The sequence below is a fragment of the Dipodomys spectabilis genome, unplaced genomic scaffold (assembly GCF_019054845.1).
Source record: "Dipodomys spectabilis isolate Male_0828 unplaced genomic scaffold, ASM1905484v1 ptg000365l, whole genome shotgun sequence".
Lineage (NCBI taxonomy): Eukaryota > Metazoa > Chordata > Mammalia > Rodentia > Heteromyidae > Dipodomys > Dipodomys spectabilis.
The window spans coordinates 2,697,973-2,719,901 of record NW_024871042.1 but is presented as its reverse complement, the minus strand read 5'-3'; the positions used below and the strand labels follow the sequence as shown (position 1 = coordinate 2,719,901).

At 40.9% G+C, this 21,929-nt stretch overlaps 1 protein-coding gene across 2 annotated transcripts in view; it reads left to right on the top strand.

Annotated features, from left to right (window-relative positions):
* Nucleotides 1-21,929, top strand: part of Kif16b (kinesin family member 16B) — a 264,333-nt gene that overhangs the window by 29,372 nt on the left and 213,032 nt on the right. For both annotated transcript variants that reach the window (XM_042666398.1, XM_042666397.1), the window contains exons 2-6: nucleotides 6,202-6,271; nucleotides 9,694-9,807; nucleotides 16,905-17,021; nucleotides 19,480-19,577; nucleotides 20,202-20,311. In XM_042666398.1, the coding sequence (XP_042522332.1) occupies nucleotides 6,202-6,271; nucleotides 9,694-9,807; nucleotides 16,905-17,021; nucleotides 19,480-19,577; nucleotides 20,202-20,311 (509 nt within the window). The remainder of the gene's footprint in view (nucleotides 1-6,201; nucleotides 6,272-9,693; nucleotides 9,808-16,904; nucleotides 17,022-19,479; nucleotides 19,578-20,201; nucleotides 20,312-21,929) is intronic.

Below are 21,929 nucleotides of genomic sequence, written 5' to 3'. Positions count from 1 at the left end.
GCCCAGAGTTCAAGCCCCATGACTGACAAAACAAAAAAAAAGCACCCCCTCCCCCAAACCCCTCAGAGAATGTCACTACTAGTATGACTCTTCCAAGCTACTTGTCTGGTTTGGCAATCCCAGACTGGCTATGTGTTATAGAAAAAATACCACTAGCAGAATGGGTAGAATCAATTTGAATTGCTGAATAATTTAAATACATTAAAAATACTTGGACCAAGTTTTTTTTTCCCTCCTAACTCAACTGAAAGCCAACATAATGTTTCTTTTTCTCCCCCTTTCACCAATTGGATATTTTAAATCTTTTCCTTCCAGTTCCTCCCCAACCCCTCCCGTATTGATCTATAACTCAGCATACATGCTCCAGCTAGCTCGTTTGCAGCATCTTATGATCTGGTTTCCAGACCTTTCAAATAAATTACTTATTTATATGAAGGGGCCATAATTGACTTTTCGGTTGAGGAACTCAATTCACCAAAGTGGTCAGGGAGAGACATAGTTCATTTTGCTCTATTATCAAATCAATGTTCCAACAATATTTTAGGATTATTTGTTTTCCTCAGTATAAGAAAAACGTCAAGATTTACCCTGCAACTTTCTTAAATGTCAGAAGAAATTGACTAGAGGCTGGAGATCTCTCAGGGTCTGTGTTTTATAGTCTCTGTTGGGGGATCTAAGCATCATTGCGGATTGTGAGTATTGCCTGTGTGCTCTTGGGACTGGGTGAGACAGGGAGCGAGCCTTGGTTCTTGTGCCTCTGGGGTTCTCTATAGACCAACCAAAATGGCATCAGTAGGGACGAGGCCTGTGTGTGTGTGTAGGGGGGTGTGAGCTAGGTAGATGCTCGAAGGTTGTTTCTGAAGGTTGATTTGGAGAAGTGAACTGGACTAATAAAGACAAGTGTTGTATGGGAATGTGGGAAGATCCAGTTTGTGGGAGGCAAGGATGATTGTAGGCTGGGTGAGCGCCATTTGTTTGGTAATTCAGTTCATCTAGCCCATGAAGAAGCAGCCAGTTTCTGATGGCATCTGAGTTGTAGGCACCATGCGGTGGCAGACTTTGTGAACACAATCAAGCAGAACCTGCACTCTTCTCTTTTTAAAAAAATTGTTATTATAAGGATGATCTACGGAGGGTTTACAGTTATGTAAGTCAGGTAATGAGTATACTTCTTTTTGGACAGTGTCACCTTTTCTCTTGCAGAGAGTATACTCTTAAAATAAGTTCGTAGACCGGTAGGTGAGACACCAGGAGGCCATCTAACTGGTGATGAGGCAAAGACTTGGAGAAGGATTTCCAGAGACTGAGTCTAAGTCTAGTCCAGAGCAGTGTTAGGGAGAGGCCAAGACAGGTAATCTATTATTAGAGTGCTAAAATGAGTTAGAGTTAGATCACAAAGAGACAAAGAAGTTAGAGAGGTGGTGGTCTGACCTGGGACGATGGCTCCAGAGGCCAAGAATATGGCCAAGGTTCAGTATATAGTGGACAGAACTAGGTAATGGGGTGTTGCATAGGGGAATGGTGGTAAGGCTGTTTGATAGAGTGTGTGACATGGGCCTTAAAGTCACCTTGACATGTAATAGGCTCTAGAGGTGATGAGGCCATGAACAGAAGCCAGAATCTCCCCTGGATGATGGGGTCAGAGCAGGATTGGTCAGTGGGATGTGCAGGGAAGAGGGTATTAGGGTCTTCTTTCCTCCTTTCCATTTTTGAAATGTTTGGAAGTTTGCCAACATCTTTAAAGCTACAAGGAATACGTACACATACGTACACCAAAAAGGGTAGTTTCAACATTGTATAACTCGATCTGTCATGGAGATTATATTACCTTGGCTATTTTTAGGAACTAGGATGAGTTTTGTTCCCTGGCTAAAATTCTAGCTAGTATCTTTGCTTTAAAGACTAGATTATAGTAAAGAAAAGCATCTTTTTCTTTTTCTTTTGGTATTTAAAGAACAAACTAGGAAATTATGTATGCAGTTTGCATTCTGAAATAGATGGCCTTCACTTTAATCATGATGATGTATAGTCATCTGTTTTAAAATGACTATTTAAGCTATTGGCTACCACCACTGACAGTGGGAGGTTGAGTGTCACTAGCAGACAGTCTGGGTCCAGAAAAAGCCAGACACTCATGACTTGGCAAGGTTCTGAGAGTGAGTGAACCTGGATATTGTGATACTGGAATGGCTTTGTAGGTCAGAGTCTGTCATTCACTTTTCTTGATTAGAAGCCATTGTATCACTTAAGACTCAAGAATAGAGAGAATGTTAGCTGACCCATATTGTATCTGTCTTCTGTCACTCAGTTTTAGAAATACAATGTAAAAGTCAAAGAACAAAGTTCGGTTTCCTACTATAAGAAGCACATTATGTAGTCTTATTTCATGAAAGTAAGTGTAAGACAAGTATATGACTGCGTCATATTGAATACAGTGTCAGAGCTATGCTTCTCGCATTTCACTATTCATTCATTAGGACTTGCAATCTCTCATTTCTAACCTTCTACCTGCACCCCATGGCTGCTGATGCTGCTGGCTCCTCAAGGCACATTTTGAGTAGGTGGAGCTAGGGGTTCCTATCTGTGCGACTTACTTTTCTTGTCACCGTGACAGAATACCTGGCATGAATAACTTAAGGGACGAAGGATTTTAGTGGACTGCTTCAGAGGTTTCAGTCCATCATGGCAGGGACGTGTGGTAGGATAGAATGATTGCTTGTACGGGCTTCTTTTCCCCTTTCATCCCATCCTGGCCCCAGGATATGAGAGAGAGTGCTGTTCAGGGCAGGTCTTCTCCATCTTGGAAAGAATCTCACTGGTACCCTAGAGGTGAGCTTTCCTAGTCTCATAGGCACTTGTAAATTCAGTCAAAGTGGTAAGCAAAATTAGCCATCACATTTTATCTTTTGATTGTATTAGGTTTCTAATGGCAAAAATGCTCTCAGAATAATGAACAGTGGGCTCTCAGGATAGTGAATCTGCCACCTGCTCCCTGTGCCTTCCACATTGCTCTCTAGTGCACAGAATTTCAGGGAGCTTGTGAAGCCTTGGCCGTGCTCTCCTCTCTCTTCAGGTTTGATTTTGAAAGTGGTTAATAAAAAAAAGATGCTTCTATTATATGACAGTCTTTGTAGTGCTTTTATAGAGAAGGTAGATGTTGACTTAACTGGAAAGCAGTGTTGAGATTACTAATGAGTCTGAATAGGTGATCACATAGAAGATTCTTTGGGCTTAGCTGTGACAAGGGGACTAGGATAGGATGTTAGGCTTGCAGAAGGCGTGGTGGTCATGTGTGAGACACACTGCTGTTTCACAGGCAAGAATTGATAAGAATTGTGAGGGTGGACATGTTTTGCTTCTGCGAGGCCCAGATGGCTGTATAGTTTTGTTGTCACCAGAGGTATGTTGGTAATAGTGGTTTTGATATTAAAAATTTGGACACACTAGGTTAGGGAATGAATGAGAAACAACCCATGGTGGAAATGACGTGAAACCACATGAGGTGGTGATGGTATAGATGGTGCCAGCGGGCACATTTTAGGTAGTTGCCAAAGGGCGCGCGTGTGTGTGTGCGTGCGTGCGTGTGTGCATGCATGTGTGTGTGTGTGTGTGTGTGTGTGTGTGTGTGTCGTGGGCCTTAAACTCTGGGCCTGGGCACTATCCCTGAGCTCTTCAGCTCAAGGCGAGCACTCTACCACTTGAGCCACAGCACCACTTCCAGTTTTCTGGTGGTTAGTTGGAGAGAAAAGTCTCACAGACTTTCCTGCCTGGGCTGGCTTTGAACCATGATCCTTAGATCTCAGTCTCCTGAGTAGCTAGGATGACAGTGTGAGCCACCGGTGCCCGGCTGCCCGGGCTTCTTGACATGATCATTGATGTGTGGGTAATTCACAGGGTTTTGTGTGTGTGTGTGTGTGTGTGTGTGTGTGTGTCGGTGTTTTATACCTTCCTTATCATCAGGGACTCTCAGAGGGCAGCGTAAGAGAGAGCCAGCACAAAAGAGGTATAGTATTTTGTAATCAGCCCTGGAAGTGACAGATCCTCTCTTGGGAGTGTTTATGTCTTGGTCATTGGTCATCCCACATTCAAGGGGAGGGGATTACACTGGTTTTTATATGGGGGCTGGCACTTACCATCTTCTATGGCAGTCCTGCTTTCTTGTATAGCAAGTTTCAGGTATTTGCACTGAGCTGTTTCTGCAAGGAGCCCTGACTTTAGTAGGAAAGTGTGGCCACACATTGAGCAGAAGATTCTAGGTCTTTTCAGTGAACAAAGCTAGTAAGGCTGAGTTTTTGCTACCTACAGAGCTTGGGATCACAGTGTTTGCTTTGCTTCAGGGTTCACATCTGTTTTGGAATATTTGCATATACAAACTGAGCTGTCTTGAGGATGAGACCCAATGGTAATCATGAAATTCATTTATGCATATATGCATATTCATATATGCATATATATGTACATGGTTCAAATGGTAGAGCACTAGCCATGAGCATACAAGTTAAGGGGCAATGCCCAGCCCTGAGTTCCATCCAGGCCTAGGACTGGCACAAGAAATCAAAACTTTAATTTAATTTCTCTACACATGATTTATAAATCATCATTATCATAATACAAATAAAGTTGTATTTAAATAAACGTTGCATCAGTCAATGCCTCTCCCTATTTTCTTCTTTCTCCCTGGGTAGTCTTTTGAAGAATACTTAGTTTAAACCTTTTGTTTTTACAGAGAGGAGATAACTCTTTGATTTAGGGTGAGGTCAGGTTCCAGTAACCTTTCTGACCATTCAAAGTATCCTAAGTTGAAAGTACATGGAATGCTGCCCAGTGTGGCTTAGCAGACAGTACTCTGTGCTGTGGAGTGTGGCTTTTGACACTTGTGGTAATGTGGCCATCTTGGAGCCATACTTAGCTGCCATTGCTTGGGATCATCAGAGAGGACTGGACTGAGAATAACTAGGCTGGGACAGGATCACATTCATAATTCAAACTATGCTTTCTGCTCAGTGTCTATCAGGGAATGGCACTGACTGCGTCTCTGCTTTGCTCCATCTTTCACTCTACCTAACTAACCACATATCCTGGCCACTACAGCATAGCCATTTACGGTCTTCCTCATCCCTTTATTGTTGGCTTGAGACTGTCCTATATGTACATAGACCTTTATGCTCTTAGAGAGTTCTTTCTATTTCTATTCCCGCTGCTTTGAATGAAATGCTGTCTCTAGTGGATGTAACCACAGAGTGAGAGGTTGTGCAGAAGCTATCTGGTTGGTCTTGCCAAGGATGACGTCCTTTCTTCTGTACCCAAGTATGCAGGGCTGCTTTGTCACAAGGCCTAGTCCCTCATAGCTTCTGTCATTTCCTCTCCTTACCTGGCTCATAGCTAGAAATTTCTTCAATTTTGACAACATATCATTTGTCAATCATATATATATATATGTATGTATATATCTATCTATATGTATCTATCTATCTATAGTTGGCCATGGGGCTTGAACTCAGGGCCTGCATGCTGTCCCTGAGCTTCTTTGCTCAAGGTTAGAGCTCTACCACTTTGAGCTACAGTGCCACTTCTGGTTTTCTAATGGTTCATTGGAGATAAGAGTCTCACAGACTTTCCTGCCTCAGCTGGCTTTGAACTGTAATTCTCATATCTCAGTCTTCTGAGTAGCTAGGATTACAGGTGTGAGTCACCAGCACCTGGCTCGATCATAGTTTTTAATGATGACTTTTCCTTTTTTTGTGGGTCATGGGGCTTGAACTCTGAGCTTGAGTACTGTCCTTCAGTTCTTCAGCTCAAGGCTAGTGCTCCGCTACTTGAGCCACAGTGCCACTTCTGGTTTTTTGGTGGTTTATTAGAGATAAGAGTCTCACCGACTTTCCTCCCCAGGCTGGCTTTGAACTGTGATCCTCAGATGTCAGCCTTTGATAGGGTGAACCATTGGTGCCTGGCTTAATGTTGAATTTTTTTTTTTTTTTTTTTGGTGTGTGTGTGTGTGTGTGTGTGTGTGTATGTGTATCTGTGTCTGTGTGTCTGTGTCTGTGTATGTCTACATGCTTCTATGTGTTAGTAAAAATTTGGGAGCAAAGTCATCAGAGCTTACTCTTCAGATTTCTTTTGAAACAAAGCCACATATGTGAAAAGTAAGCAAAATGTGTATGTGTTTTAAATAATCTTTTTCTTCTATTACCTGTTCTGCAGGGAAAAGGACTTGGAGGCCAAGTTCATTATACAAATGGAGAAAAGCAAAACAACAATCACAAACTTAAAGGCAAGTATCAAACTAGCCCTGCTCCAGTTCCATGAGCTCTACCATTGGGTTAAAGGGCAGATAAATGAAAGAATGGAACGTGCCTGCCTGCCTGCCATTTCTGCATCCCTTCTTCTGCATTCAGTTAACCATGCCTGCCTCTTGGCTGAGATTTTTTCTTAAGGCAGAAGATCTGGTGCCTGTTTCTGCTCTCCTTTCTGATCTCATATGAATTGGGGGATAGATACATTTGTTATTCTGGCCTTTGAGCTCCTGAGTCAGAATCAGTCTCAGGCATTTTTATCCTGTCTTTGTAGCAGTCTTAGCTGGAAATGGACTATTCTGTGAAGCACTGGGGACACTTTGCTCCCAGGTTTGTTCCATTTTTAATGGAAATTATGATGTTTTATAACACTTGAAGATTTGATAACTATTATTTAAAATTCAGGAGGTAAAAGATTTAAAGGGAATCTCAATTACTTTCTGGAAAAGAAGGAAAATTATTTTTTTAAAGGCAAGTTCTTCCTTTTTCATTTAAAATATCCTATTTGTTTGTCCTTTAACATTTATTAAGGACCCAGAATGAATTTCGCTTGGGGAGAAAACAAAGATGAAATTAATAATAAGGAAATCATGTGCTTTATGGGTTTAGCTCCTTTCTGTTTAGATAGCTGTTATAACTGGCAAGTTTGTGTTGGTGAGGTCTGCTGCTCCATGGCTAGGTAGATTCAGTCTGAGGAATGGGTTTCTGTTAATTGCTGGCTCACAGAATGGATATTATTGGATCCTTTTTCAGAGTATTGCGACTTGATCTACAGTGATAAATGTGAGGAAGCTCCTATCTTCCCGCTGGACAGAACTGTGGATAATTCTGTATGCCTCCTTGCTGGCTCTGCTATTCCTTTGATGGAAGCATTTTCATAAAGATTAGAATGTCTCTCTCTCTCTCTCTCTCTGTTTCTCCCTCCCTTCCTCCTTTCTTTCTCTCTCTCTCCCTTCCCTTCCCTTCTTTCTTTCTCTCTCTCCCTTCCCTTCCCTTCCCTTCTTTCTTTCTCTCTCTCCCTTCCCTCCTTTCCCTTCCCTCCCTTCCCTCCCTCCCTCTCTCCCTCCCTCCCTCCCTCCCTTCCTTCTCCCTCCCTCCCTCCCTCCCTCCCTCCCTCCCTCCCTTCCTTCTCCCTCCCTCCCTCCCTCCCTCCCTCCCTCCCTCCCTCCCTCCCTCCCTCCCTCCCTCCCTTCCTTCCTTCCTTCCTTCCTCCCTCCCTCCCTCCCTCCCTTCCTTCCTTCCTTCCTTCCTTCCTTCCTTCCTTCCTTCCTTCCTTCCTTCCTTCCTTCCTTCTTCCTTCCTTCCTTCCTTCCTTCCTTCCTTCCTTCCTTCCTTCCTTCCTCCCTCCCTCCCTCCCTCCCTCCTTCCCTCCCTCCCTCCCTCCCTCCCTCCCTTCCTTCCTTCCTTCCTTCCTTCCTTCCTTCCTTCCTTCCTTGCTTGCTTTCCCATTACTGAACCTTGAACTCGACCTAGGCACTGTCCCTTAGCTTTTTCGCTCGAGGCTTGCCTACTGTCACATAAGCCACAGCTCTAGACCATCTTGAGCTCTAGCCCTCTGGAGCCCTTCCACCTTGACTTCCTTTATGCTCTCAGGTTCCCACCAGTTCTCATTGGCCATTCCTTGCTGTCAGTTACCTTCCTTTTGCTTCATGTATCTTTGTTCTTGGGGAAAAGATGCCTAGTCTGGATGAATCTCCTTTTTTTGTGCACTGGGCGGGAGGGGGTGGTATTCTGAGATTTTCTTTTCTTTAGTAGGTAGATTAAATGCCAGATTTTTACCGTTTTGATATGTTGTTAAATTTTTTAAATGTTTTAACAATTGTTTCTTTTTTTCTTTTTCTTTTTCTTTTTCTTTTTTTTTTTTGGGTCCAGTCGTGGGGCCTGAACTCTGGGCCTGGCCCTGTCCCTCAGCTCTTCAGTTCAAGGCTAGCACTCTACCACTTGAGCCATAGCGCCACTTCTGGCTTTTTTCTTTTTGTTTATGTGGTGCTGAGGAATCGAACCCAGGGCCTCATGCATGCAAGGCAAGCACTCTACCACTGAGCCACCTTCCCAGCCCCCCAATTGTTTCTTTTCGATAGATTAATAGTACTGAAATATGTGTTATACCCTGATACTGTTTAGCATATGTATTTTAGCATATATCTAATGGGCTGTGAAGTTTTAGAGACATATGATTTTTTTTTTCTTCGTGGGACTGGACAGGACCTTGAGATTGTTAGCAGGTGGTTTACCACTTGAACCATATCTCCAGGTCTTTTAGCTTTGGTTGTTGTTGCTTTCTGTTTTGTTTAGGTTTTTTTTTTTTTTTTTTTGATAGAGACTTGTGTTTTTTTCTGAGGTCAGTCTTAGCCTATAATCCTTCTAATCCTTCTCTAAATCACTAGTAATTATGACAGCAGGTGTGTACCACCATGGCCACCTAGTTTGTTTGTTGAGTTGGGGTCTTGCTAAGTTTTTGCCTGACTTGGCCTCAAAATTCTATCCTACTAATTGCTGCCCTTTTGGTAGCTGGAATTACAGATATGTGCCACCTTTCCCGCCTTCATATAAAGATTTTTTTTCTTCCCCTGGGTACTGGGGCTTGAACTGAGGGCTTCAAGCTTGCTTGGCTTGTTTATAGCTGGTGCTCTGCCACTTGAGCCACACCTCTAACTCAGCTTTTTGTTGGTTAATTAGAGATGGAATCTCATACTAATCTGCCTGTTCTGGCTTTGAACTGTGATTCTCTAGTTCTTGGCCTCCTAAATAGCTAGGACTACAAGGGTGAACCACCAAGGCCAGTGCCGTTTAAAATATTGAAATACGGTTTTTAGATTAGTTTTAACACATAGATAAGGCATAGGCAAACAGCTGTAACAAACTTACATTAGGATAAGTTTTGACTCTCAGATGAGGGAAATTACTTGTGATGAAGTGTAGCTGGAAAGCTTCATACAAGAGGAGTTTTAAAGTATCTGTTGGGCACCAAGTCACACACTGTAGCAGTGCCCATGATTGTATTTGTGACCAACAACACCAGAGTTCTGAATTGTTCAGGGTGGTGGGTCTAACTGGAGAGTGCAGTAGAAATTATTGAAGACGGGGGAAATAGAGACTGACTAGGGTATTCGGTTCATGTAAGTAAATCAAAATAAAATCAACAACAGTAGAGAACTTGGGTTGGTGTGCATTTAGATTGCATTTAAATTGTATCTATTTTTGTAGAGAGGCAGATAGGAACTAAATGCTTCTCAGTCAGGGTGTAAGTATAAAAAATGGTAATTATTAAGGAATAGACATTTTGCTTTCTTGTCTTTTCTCCAATTGCAGTACCTTTTATATTATTATTTATTTTATTTTTCTTTATTTATTTTTATACAGTACTACTGTAACTACCAACATACTCATCTTGTTCTAGATACCAGAAGGAGGAACTGGGGACACAGGAAGAGAACGGACCAAGACTTTCACCTATGACTTTTCTTTTTATTCTGCTGATACGAAGAGTCCAGATTATATCTCACAAGAAATGGTATGATGTGGTATTTTCACAGTCTTTCTTTGCTTTGCTTTTCTTTTTTTTTTTGGTCCAGTCGTGGGGTCTGAACTCTGGGCCTGGGCGCTGTCCCTCAGCCCTTCAGCTCAAGGCTAGTGTGCTACCACTTGAGCCATAGCACCACTTCTGGCTTTTTTTTTTTTGCTTATGTGGTGCTGAGGAATCTTGAGCCATAGCACCACTTCCGGCTTTTTTTTTTTTGCTTATGTGGTGCTGAGGAATCAAATCCAGGGCCTCATGCATGCAAGGCAAGAGCTCTACCACTGAGCCACCTTCCCAGCCCATAGTCTTTCTTTTCTTATCAAGAAAACTTATCTTCCCTAAAACACCTGAAAATACTATGCTAGTGTTTTTTCTGAGTATAATTTATATAGGTTTATATTTGGCCAACTGGTCTTTGATTGTACCATAAGACCTTTTACATAAGCCTGGCAAGAATTCAAGTCCTCACATGTTGATTTATTTGTTTTTTTCACTTTGAATATTATAATCACATTATTTAATTGGTTTCAAAAGTTGGATATGGTTAATGTCTGGATGGAGCTCTATGAATAAAATACTTGGAGTGATGTTTATGTTTGTACCTGATGAAGAGGCCTCTTCCCTTGGAGTCCTGCTATGATACAGAGCTTAACAAGTAAATTCTAAATCCAAGTCTTATCTATTCTGCTTATGTAGATCATTGTAAGTTTTGTGGATTGTGGAAGAAAAGATTCCAGAAAGAAAGAATAGTTCATCTAAAATCTTTCTGGAACCTGGAACGTGCTGTGACTTGTCCAAAAAGAAAAAGAAAAAAAAAAGGCTTGGTAGGCTTTTGGTGGGGTTAAATTGTAGATATAAAGTAGGCAGATGAGAGTAGACACAACAGTACTCCCAGGAGATCATCAAGACACTGAAGATGACATTTCCTGTGAGCATAAGTTTATTTCCCTAGAGAGGGAAATGCTGAGTGCTTGAGCAGAGAAGGAGGGTGTTAGCATGTGGGTATCATTGCTGGGCCTCTCTCTGGCTTGTGAACAACTTCTTAGGTCTTGTGCATGTGCTCACACGTGGCTTGAAATTCCTGCCCTGCTTGTCCTGGGTTGAAATCCATCCAGGGGATTTCATCTTGCAGTGTAGAGCCTGATGAAAGTACTTAGTGATTTAGAACTTGAAGTGAGTCCCTGTACCAGTGGCATTGCCTGGAAACTACAGAATCTGTAGGTTCTTGTACCCTTCCCTCTCCTTGTTTAGCTTTTCTGCTTAAGGCTCTACTACTTTAGCCATACCTAGACTTTTGGCCTTTTGCTGCTAATTGGTTAATTTTCTACGTAGGCTGGCTTTGTACCATGATCTCCACATCTCAGCCTCATGAGAGTAGCTAGGATCACAGGTGTGAGCCACCAGCACCTTATTTTTTTTTCTCTAAAGCAAGAGCCCCAGAAGTTTGCATATAACTTTATAAGTTTAGGAATGCATTTGGTTTAAAAGTAGAATTGGCTAAGAGAAGATTGTCTTTCTGAGGCCATGTAAATGTTACAGTTGGAGGACTGGAATTTGTATCCAGGAGATGTTGAGTCAAGCATCAGGGAAAAAAATGACTATGATGGGGATGGAAGTTGTGCAGAGGGAAGAGGTGGGCAGAGGAAGCAGGAGCTGGCTGGTTGTGGTTGAGTTTGCACTGGTGTTGGATACTCTACTTGGTGTTCATGTGTGCTGTCTTGTTTAGTCCTCCCAAGAACCAAATGATTCTATTTTAACTTCATTTTTCTTTATCAAAGATAGTCACTAAGCTTTAGTAACATGCTCAAATTCATAGACCTCCCTGACTTAATAGAGGGCAATTTTGAGAGTTTGTGCTGAGCTGCAGGGAGGTAGGAATAGCACTGAAGTTTCTTAAGGACATAGAGGGAAAGGAATCCTTTCTTCATATTCTAGCTAGCATGTGGACAGGGCAGCCTGATAGAATAATTAGTGAGAGTGGGTGAGTGAGTGTGTGCAGGTGGCTGGATTAGTCAATGTTGACAACAAGGAATCTGGAGAGGAATTGAAGACCAGGAACACTGGAATCCAGGTGGGAAGAACCTAATTGGAAGGTAGGAGTCGAAGGGAAAGTGAGTACATTGTAGTGTTTCCAGAATGTCTTCCACACAGGATTAACAAAGAACCTTGAAGACCCTCTCTTCTATCTTATTTTGTGAGCTTCGTCTTCCCCCATTTAACCTGAGTTTGAAGTCTTTGGGGAGCAGAGGGTGGCACGAAGGAAGAGCCCAGGGGTGGAGGAGTTACAACAGTGTAGCGGGACTTGGCATGGTGACTTGGTTTGCTGACTGCATGAACTCATTTATTGATAGTGGTTAATTTATGGGAACATATGCTATCTGCTGGACTGCAATGAGAGTCAGAAACAGGGTTTTATCTCTATTAGAAATTAGTTACAGATTTGTGAAAAGTGCTTCAGATTGCGATACATACTTCAGGTATATGTGTAGGCATCTCTTTCATAGTTGCCTTGCGATCATGTAAGTAACTTGTGATTGTTCCATTGAATTATAAAACTAAAATGTCCCCAAGATAATGTTAGTAAGCACTATTGCTTACTTCCTGTTAATTAAGTCACAAGTATACAGAAAAATATATGCCTTTAAAATCCTCTAGTAAATAGATCATCTCTCTTCTCTAATTTTAAGACTGCTTGCTTCTAAAAGGGCTTCAAGTTTGAATATTTCCTAAAGTTTCCACGCTGCTATTTCAGGCACAAATAGTGAGCTGACAGCGAGGTAGAAGTAGAAAGATGCTAGCTAGGTTAATGCTGGTGAGTTCCCTTCAGCCCTCCTTCCCTTCCCCCCTCTCCCTCTCTTCTTCTTTCTTAATATAAAAGTGTATTGAGCAAATATATCAGGCCTATTACTATTCCAAGTCAAGTTTCCTTTGATGTTAGACAAATACCCAGTAAGAAGACTATTATTTTAGAATTAGGAAAAAAAAATCCACAGGCAATTTAAGTCCACAGTCATGGAAATTAAAGACCATTAAATAAAGCTCTAATTTTCTTAATGATCCTTCAAAACTCCAAAGAACGGCTTTGATCTCACATAACCTGTTCTTTAATTCAACTCTGTAGGTACTTGAAACCTAAAATCTTCAGTTGCCAAGCAGGATAGCAAGTCTTTGTTTTAGCAGTGCCCTCTTGTGGGCAGTTCCCCTCCAGTAGGCTCCAGTGATGCCTTGTTTCACTTTGGATTTCAGCTTTAAGGTCTGTAGGTAGCCATGCGGGCTTGGTGTAACAACATCGGGGAAGGATTTGATGCTAGTAGGGCTGTCAGTCTCTAAAAGTTGACCTCTCCTTCCTGCCTGGTAGTAGCAAATACTGCCAGAAAAGACTTCTGGACATGTGATCAGTGCTTGCTGGGTCCCAGGCTGACTATTGGTAGGTTTCTTGTTCCTGACACAGAGCTAGGTCTCTGGTCTCCATGCCTCTAAACATGCATTTTCTACTAGCCTCAGCCCCCTGGGACCTTCAAGTTTATCATAAAACCCCCTGGATGAGCTCTCCCTTTAAAATAGTAATACTATGGGAGGTATAGACTTTAGCATTAGGTAAAAAATATGAATTTTGTTTAATAATATTTTCTGTGAGTTTGTTTTATTCCAGTCTAAACTTTGAGAGAAACCTCTCTCTCTCTCTCTCTCTCTCTCCCTCCCCCACCCTCACTCTCTCCCTCCCTCCCTCCCTTCCCTCCCTCCCTTCTTCCCTCCCCTCCCTTCCTCCCTCCCTCCCTCCCTCCACAGAGTTTTCTGCCTGGGCTGGCTTTTAACTGTGATCCTTAGATTTCAGCCTCCTGAGCAGCAATGTGTGAGCCATTGGTACTTGGCAAAGAACCTTCTTTTATTCTCTGAGAAGTTTCTTGGGGGCTTCTTATCTCTTTACCCAGTGAAATTACAAAAAAAGGATTATTTACCTATTGTTTTTTGTTTATCCTGAGCAAATTGAAGAACTGTTTCAAGTTTTCACTCACATTCCATTGATTGTGGGGAAAGTGAATCTCAAACTAGTAGTCTGGAGCTGAGTCTCCTTGGAATTTGGCCTTTGTTTCTTTACAGGTGTTTGAGGAGGAGTTTTTCCAGATAGGAGTAGGGCCTCTTTGTGGATTTAGAGGCTGTAGGAAAAGGACATATGTTGAGGGTGTGGTCCCCGTTCTGCCACTATTACTGTAGTGCCCAGTTTTCTGAGCCTTCCCAATAGGCTTCCTCATCTGAGGTCTAGTGACTCTCCTCTCCTTTCCTCCCATAATACTGGCAGGAGGATTAATAGATGAATATTTGAAACTGCCCAGAAATGTGAGCTGCCATTACAGTTGGAACAGAGTAAGTCATGAGAAGCGAGAACAAGATGATTGAGTATCAGTGTCTAAAGTTGAAACGAGTAAAAATTAACTCAGTAAAAATTAATGAGTAAAAATTAACTCAATTAATTAATGCCATTTGTAGAAGTGACTCAATACCAGTGGGAGTTGGTAAGTGTTCTAAAGAAGAGGATGAAGAAACAAAGCTGAAACAAGAATAACTCTGATGTCCATTTGGCATTTTTAATCTCTTCCTTGATGTGAACACTGTGTTAGTAGCAGGGATTTTATGTTATTTTTTTTCTGTGGAATTGATATCAAGATTCTAGATTAAAATTTTTGCTATACTTAGAAGACACTTGGTGGGGACATTTAGAAAGTCCTGATTCCTGAATTTACATTCTAAGGTTCATACCTCATATGAGTGCTATGACCCACTTTGTCCTCAGGACTCTTCAAAGCTCTCTAAATTATTATTATTGTTATTGTTTTGTGCCAGTCCTGAGGCCTGTACTCAGGGCTTAGGCTCATTCTCTGAACTGTTATGCACAAGGCTACCACACTACCACATGATCCATAGCTTCACTTCCAGCTTTTTGGCAGTTAATTGTAGATAATAGTCTCAAGGACTTTCCTGCCAAGGCTGGCTTTGAATCATGATCCTCAGATCTCAGCCTCCTGAGTAGATAGGATTACAGTATTACAGATCTAATTACTGGCTTCCAAGTGATTCTTCTGTGTACCATAGTCTGGGAGCTGCTGCCTTTGACATTTTTGGTTGTAGTTGGAGGTGACTTTCTGCCTGATCCAATTGGGTTTCCTGACTTTAGTTAAAAAGTTTCCCTCATAGGCCCCAATCTTGGACTGTGGCAATTTTAATCAGAAGCTCCCTCAATCTTTCTATGGCTTTGACTGAGAACTTGACAGAGCTCCCTCTCTTTGGCATCTCTTCATTTTTTCATGTTCCTACTTTGAGAAGCAGGGATATCTTTCAGAGGTATCGTTCCAGCTTTCGTTCCACCCTTCCCAGCTCGGTACCACCAAGATGCCCTCCTATCTTAGTTTATCTTGTTATATCAGTTGTTCTCCTGAAGTGTTTGTACTTCATTTTTCTTTACTCCCCAGTGTGCAATTAAATGGTGATAGGACATGAACTCAGGTCATTCCTAGAGTGACCTCTGTTCCCACACCACTTGTCTCCCCACCCTCTCCATCATGGGCAGATTTCCAAGAAGGAGAAATGACCTGGACTTTGTGTTATAGGAGCCCAGCCACCCCAGCCTCCTCCGTACCCACCATCAATCATCTTCAATGAATCTCCAGAGGTTTATCTTGACTAGTGGCCTGATAGATTGATGGCTTTGCCCAACAAACAGTTTCTAGATATCATGACCTTTAGGTTATGAATATTTACTTCCTAGGAGCTCTGGTAGAATGAATACCTTTATACATTTTTATAATTCTGAATAGTAAATAATTATAGTTTCACATTATCTGTGCTCTTAGACAAGATTGTTTGCCTTGTTTATATTCTTATACTTCAGGAATTGTTTTTTAAGTAAGAAAGAGGATGAGGTTGCTTTTTGCTTGCTTAGAAAGTTTACTTTTGCTTAAAAACTGGGATACATACATATTCTGTTGTTAACAGCACTGCAGTGATTTATTTGTATGGTGTAATCCTTAAGAGATGAAAGTAGCAGTCAAGAATATTGTCAAGGGGCTGGGAAGGTGGCTCAGTGGTACAGTGCTTGCCTTGCATGTCTGAGGCCCTGGGTTTGATTCCTCAGCACCACATAAGCAAAAAGAAAAAAGCTGGAAGTGGCGCTGTGGCTCAAGTGGTAGAGCGCTAGCCTTGAGCTGAAGAGTTGAGGGACAGCGCCCAGGCCCAGAGTTCAGGCCCCATGACCGGACCCCCCCCCCAAAAAAAAAAAATAAAAAGAATGTTGTCAACACTGCAGGAGTTTTTTTTTTTTTTCCCAAAAAATTTTTTTATTGTGAAAATACTGTACAGAGGGGTTACAATTACATGAGCAAGATAATGAGTACATTTCTTATCAAGCATTGTAGCCTCCTCCTTTGTTTCCTCTTCCCATCCTCCCCCACCCCACCACCCAACCCTTCACCCCCCCCCCACCAAAGTTGTAAAGTTCGTTTTCAACATAACGACTTGTACGTCTCATTGTTGCAATGGGTCCACCTGTATCCCTATTTAAACGATTTGTTTTTCCCTTCCCCTCCACAAATTATACCAACATCAAATACAGTGAAAGCAGGGATTATACAGTGGGGGAGGGACATACAAAGCAACAAAGAAATAATCTTATAAATGTGTTAGAAACAATCGCATGAAAGAAAAAAAAATTTGAATACATATCTTAGGGTTCATTTCCCTAACATCAGCTTATCTGACCTTTTCTGCTTGACTCAGACATGCTATCAGCACGACTATGTTTATTGCAGCCTTATTTACCATTGCTAAGATATGGAACCAATCCAGATGCCCCTCAGTAGATGAATGGATCAAGAAAATGTGGTATAAAAACAAAATGGAATTCTATGCCTCCATCAGAAAGAATGACATTGCCCCATTTGTTAGGAAATGGAAAGACTTGGAAAAAATTATATTAAGTGAAGGCCCAAAGAAACTTAGGTCCCATGGTTTCCCTTATTTGCAATAACTAGGAGTTATTTTTTTTTTAAAAATTAAAACCCGCAGTAATTGTCCCTTGTTTTTGTCTTTTCTTTCAGGTTTTCAAAACTCTGGGCACAGATGTGGTGAAGTCTGCATTTGAAGGTTACAATGCTTGTGTCTTTGCATATGGGCAAACTGGATCTGGAAAGTCATACACCATGATGGGAAGTTCTGTACGTTGTCTGCACTGAATAGGGAGGGAGTTTCTTATCTTTCTCTAGACTGATAAAAATCATCTCTTTATCTACTTTATCTGCATTGCTTTTCATTTTCTCATCAGTAGTAATAAGATAAAACCCAATAATCAGTTGAACTAAATTTCCTTTGAGAGATTTAACATTAGGAATAATTTTAATAGGCACAAGTCCCAGTTCATTTTCTGTTTTTAAAGACCTATACTCAGCAAGAAAGTATACAGGGCCCACAACTAATTTAATCTCCTTTATGGCCAACATGACAGTTTGAATAAAATTACCAAAGTCTGTTCTTATTTTTTATATATATATATATATATATAATTATAGAGCACATTTCCCTCAAGAAAAATGTAAAAAAAAACCCCAAAAAACCAAAACCATTTTTCATGGAAAGATATTGCATAAATCCAGCAAGTACATAAAAGAGTTACGTAGTCTATATAGAATTCATCTAGTTACAAACATAAATGGTTGAGCAGTTTATATCAATTAATAAGCAGTAATATCCTACTTAACATGGGAATGTAAAAGGTAAATATGTAGGAACTTTCTCTTGTCATATATTTACTACAAAATTAGACAGTGCTTGTGTCCTTTATTTTTCTTTGCCACTGGAAAAGTATTGTTTAATGAATGCCAAATCTGTGCCATATTCTAGATAGAGTTACTAACAGTACTTTGAGGGATCCCGTCTTTGATTCACATTTGTGGCTTCATTGTTGAAGGTTTCGGGATCACAGAAGTACTGTACTGGTAGAACATCTCTTCCCAGATTGAATTGTTTCAGTGCATGTAACATGACCTCTTAAATCTGGGCTTTCTCTCCAGCTGAAAAGCAAGAAACAGAGGAGAGAAACATTCGTTACTCTTTCTTCCCACTTTTCTTCTATGCTTTTGGAAAAAAATCTCTAACAGTTAGTTGTCTGTGTATCTAGTTCCCTAGAAACTATATTACACATTTATAAATGTTAATGAGAGGTGATTTTCTCTGACCTCACAAGTATGTACCATTTGGGCTTGATCTATCTAAAGATAGGAAGCAAAAATATTGTGAAAGAGTTTAGTTTTTCTTGTTAAGCATTTTCATGGTTCAAATGGCACAAAGAAAATCTCTAAAGCAATGGCGTTAGTTCGTTTGTTCTTAACTGGGGCTTTGGGTAAAAGTTGAAAGAGACTTGTTGAGAAAACTTTGATGCTCTGAGGTCAGATCAGATCCCTCTGAGGTTCACCAGATGTTAGTGCTAACTGAAACATGATGATTGAATATGACACCCATATTGCATAGGAGATGTGATATACTTCTTTCTAGGAGGGCCATCTTAGGGATTTCTACATCAAAGCAGGGACATAGTCTATGTTTTAATGTGGTTCTGTTACCTAAGCATTTTTTTTTTTAGTGCTAGGGTTTGAACTCAGGACTCAACACTACTAAACAAGTGCTCTGCCACTTTAGCTACACTGAAAGACCCTTTATGCATTGGTTATTTTCATGATAGTGTCTCACTTTCATGCTTGTGCTGCCTGAACTTTGATCCTCCTATTTGTGCTCCTTTTTGTTGCTGGGATGCCAGGTGCACATCACTGTACCCAGTTCTTGTATTTCTCAGTAAGCTTAGGATAACAGGTGTACACAGCTATGCCCAGCCATTGATTGAGATGGAGTCTTCTAAACTTTTATATCCAGGCTGACCTCCAACCATGATCCTCTGATCTTTACCTCCCAAATAGTTAACAGTCACAAACTTGAGACATCTGGCCTACTTTACCACCCTTTTTTCTTTTTTTGGTGCCAGTCCTGGGGCTTGAACTCAGGATCTGGGAACTGTCTGTGAGCTTTTTGTGCTTAAGGTTAGCACTCTACCACTCGAGCCACAGCTCCACTTCTGGCTTTCTTGGTGATTAACTGGAGATAAGAGTCTCACAAACTTTCCTGCCAGGTCTGGCTTTGAACCATGATCCTCAGGTCTCAGCCTCCTGAGTAGCTAGATTACAGACATGAGCCACCCCCCTAACTTTTAACATAGTCATTAACTCTTGAAGTAGTTTTCTTGCTACTTTTTTGTCTTCTGTATTCACTCCCTTTTTTAATAATTTAACTAAACTTTTCCTTTTTTATTCCTAAAAGATTTATAAAACACTTATTAATGAGACGTGCTTTTTTCATCTGTCATCTTTGCTACAGAATAAATCTCTTTATCTTTGTAAGGCATATTTTCAATGATTAATGACTCTGATAACTATATAGCCCAAGTCTAGACATGTGGAAATTAGAAGGCTTTATCCTCTCCTGTGAGAGAGGAGGAAGCGGTCCTAGAGTGGTAGGTTGGGGTTGGCATGCAGGCCCCTTAAGTCTAAGTTCACTCCATCAGAATGCAAATTCAGTAGTCAGTTGATTTCATTTCACATGACAGCTGTGACACTCTTCCTACTGCAGGGTGATTCGGGTTTAATACCTCGGATCTGTGAAGGGCTCTTCAGTCGGATAAATGAAACCACCAGATGGGATGAAGCATCCTTCCGCACTGAAGTCAGGTAGGGCCTGTGGCCTGCTTGGTTGGGGCTACGGTCGCTTGGCTTGCACTTAGGTATTAGGTTGGGCCTATGAATTCTCAAGGAAAGAGCCTGCTGTTTTTCCTCCTGCGCTTAGAGTAGTTGGGAATGTACCTGACAAATCAGGTTAATTTCAATGACTTTCTTGGATACAGTTTGGATAAGAAATAACTGTGGTTGGAGGTTTATCTCAAAGTGGAGTGAGCCCTCGACTTTCGTAAGAGTACCCAGTTACTTGTCTCATCCCTTTTGTGTTATTTGCTGTTGGTATAATCTCCATAAAGCTAAGTTACAAATACATCTGGATGGTGGAGGTGCTCTTTCCTCTTTGAAGTTAAACCTGTGTGGAGGTCAATCTCTCCAGTGATTTTTAAGGACAGCCCTTTCAGTCCTCTTCGGTATCTGCTGGGCCTCCTGGTAGCCATATGGTTTTGGACAAATTATTTAAAGCATGCAAGACCCCCTTGCCTATCTCTGCAGAGAGTGAATGGTAAGCAACCACCCTTAACTGTGGTAGCTGTGAGCTGCTGCTTGGGACTGTTGTTGTGGTTACTATTATTAATGTCTCATTATTTCTCTGAATCTCATTCTGTTGAAAAATTTTAGCTATTTAGAAATTTATAACGAGCGTGTGAGAGATCTACTTAGGAGGAAGTCATCTAAAACCTTCAATTTAAGAGTCCGAGAGCATCCCAAAGAAGGACCTTATGTTGAGGGTAAGAATGAATATTTCACAGCCTTCTTCCTCCTTGGGATTTGTGTAAGAACAACACAGGAAAAGGAAAGGAGTATAATGGTGAGATTTTTAGAAAGTTATTTACTTTTGGAATTTTGTGATAGGGAATTTTCATATTTTACTAGGCATTTAGTGAGATTTGCCAGTATATTTCTTTTGGCTTTAGGAGACCTGTGGAAGTTTGTTTCCAATGCTTTCTGGTAAGAGGCATAATCCTGTAAGTTATCTCAAGGGTGTTGGATTTAGCAGTGTGTCTTTATTGACCTGAATGATTGTAGATGAAAAGAAAGACATGCTCAGACCTCTTGCCTGTTAAGAGGAGTTTTCACATAGGCCATCCCTATAATGCATCTGTCCTTCTGTACAAAAAGGAACTGAGTCTTGCCTACAGGAATCACACATGGAAGCATGCTTTCATGTGGACATTGACCTTGATATGTTTCTCTGGAGTAACACAACTGGTCATGGCTCTCTTACCCACTATGAATACCAATTCAAAGTAGATCAAAGAACTTAATGCAGTATTCCAAAAGTTTGAAACTTCTTCAGGAAAGAGAAAATACCAGAACTTATTTGTATAGGACATAATTCCCTAAATGGAACTCTAATAGCTCAGTATATAAGATTGAGGATTGAGAAGTGGGAGTGCATCAAGCTAAAAAGCTTCTGCAGAGCTAAGGATGTAGTCACTGGAATGATGAGACAACTACAGAATAGGAGCAGATCTTTGCCAGCTACCCATCTGACAAGGGAATAAGAAAGAATATACAGGGAACTTAAAAATTAAATTCCCGAAGAATTAATAGCCCATTTAAGAAAGGGATAGAAGAGCTCCATAGACATTTCCCACAAGTACAAATGCCTGATAAATACATGAAGCCCATCCAGAAAGGAAATGCAAATCAAAACAATATTCAGATTCCATTTCTCTTCAGTCAGAATGGCCATCATAAAAAACAGACAAATGCTGGTGAGAATGTGGGGGGGAAAAGGAACCCTATTACACTGGTGGTTGGACCGTAAATTAGTTCAACTCCTGTGGAAATTGGTATAAAAATTCATAAAACAAAGGACTACCTTGTGATCTAGCCATACCACTCTTGGGCATTTATCCAACGGGATGTAAGTCCGGATAAAATAGATGCACTTGTATACCCATGGTTATTGCAGCAATATTCACAATAGCCAAGCAAAGAAAAAACAGATCTCTTCAATTGATAAATGTAAATGTGATATATAATCATAACATTCAGTGTACCTATGTGTAAGTTACTTGAGGGGATTGGCGGGATTGGAAGAGAGTAGGGGGAGAATGATCAAGACACATTTCATTCGTAAATTGACATGTTGAATTGAAACCTCTTTGTAACAACTATTTAAAGATAATATAAAATATGATATAATATGTTCTTTCTCTTATGAGGATATTAGATATGAGCACTGGACACATAAACACATACATGATTATATGCATACATATACATGTACATATACTTGTATTGCAGGTATAAGGTATGATGGTAAAACCTCTTTGAAGAATAAACATTCATTGTAACAGAAAGAACATCAAGAAGTTGAAGTATGGCTGGCCTGGGGTG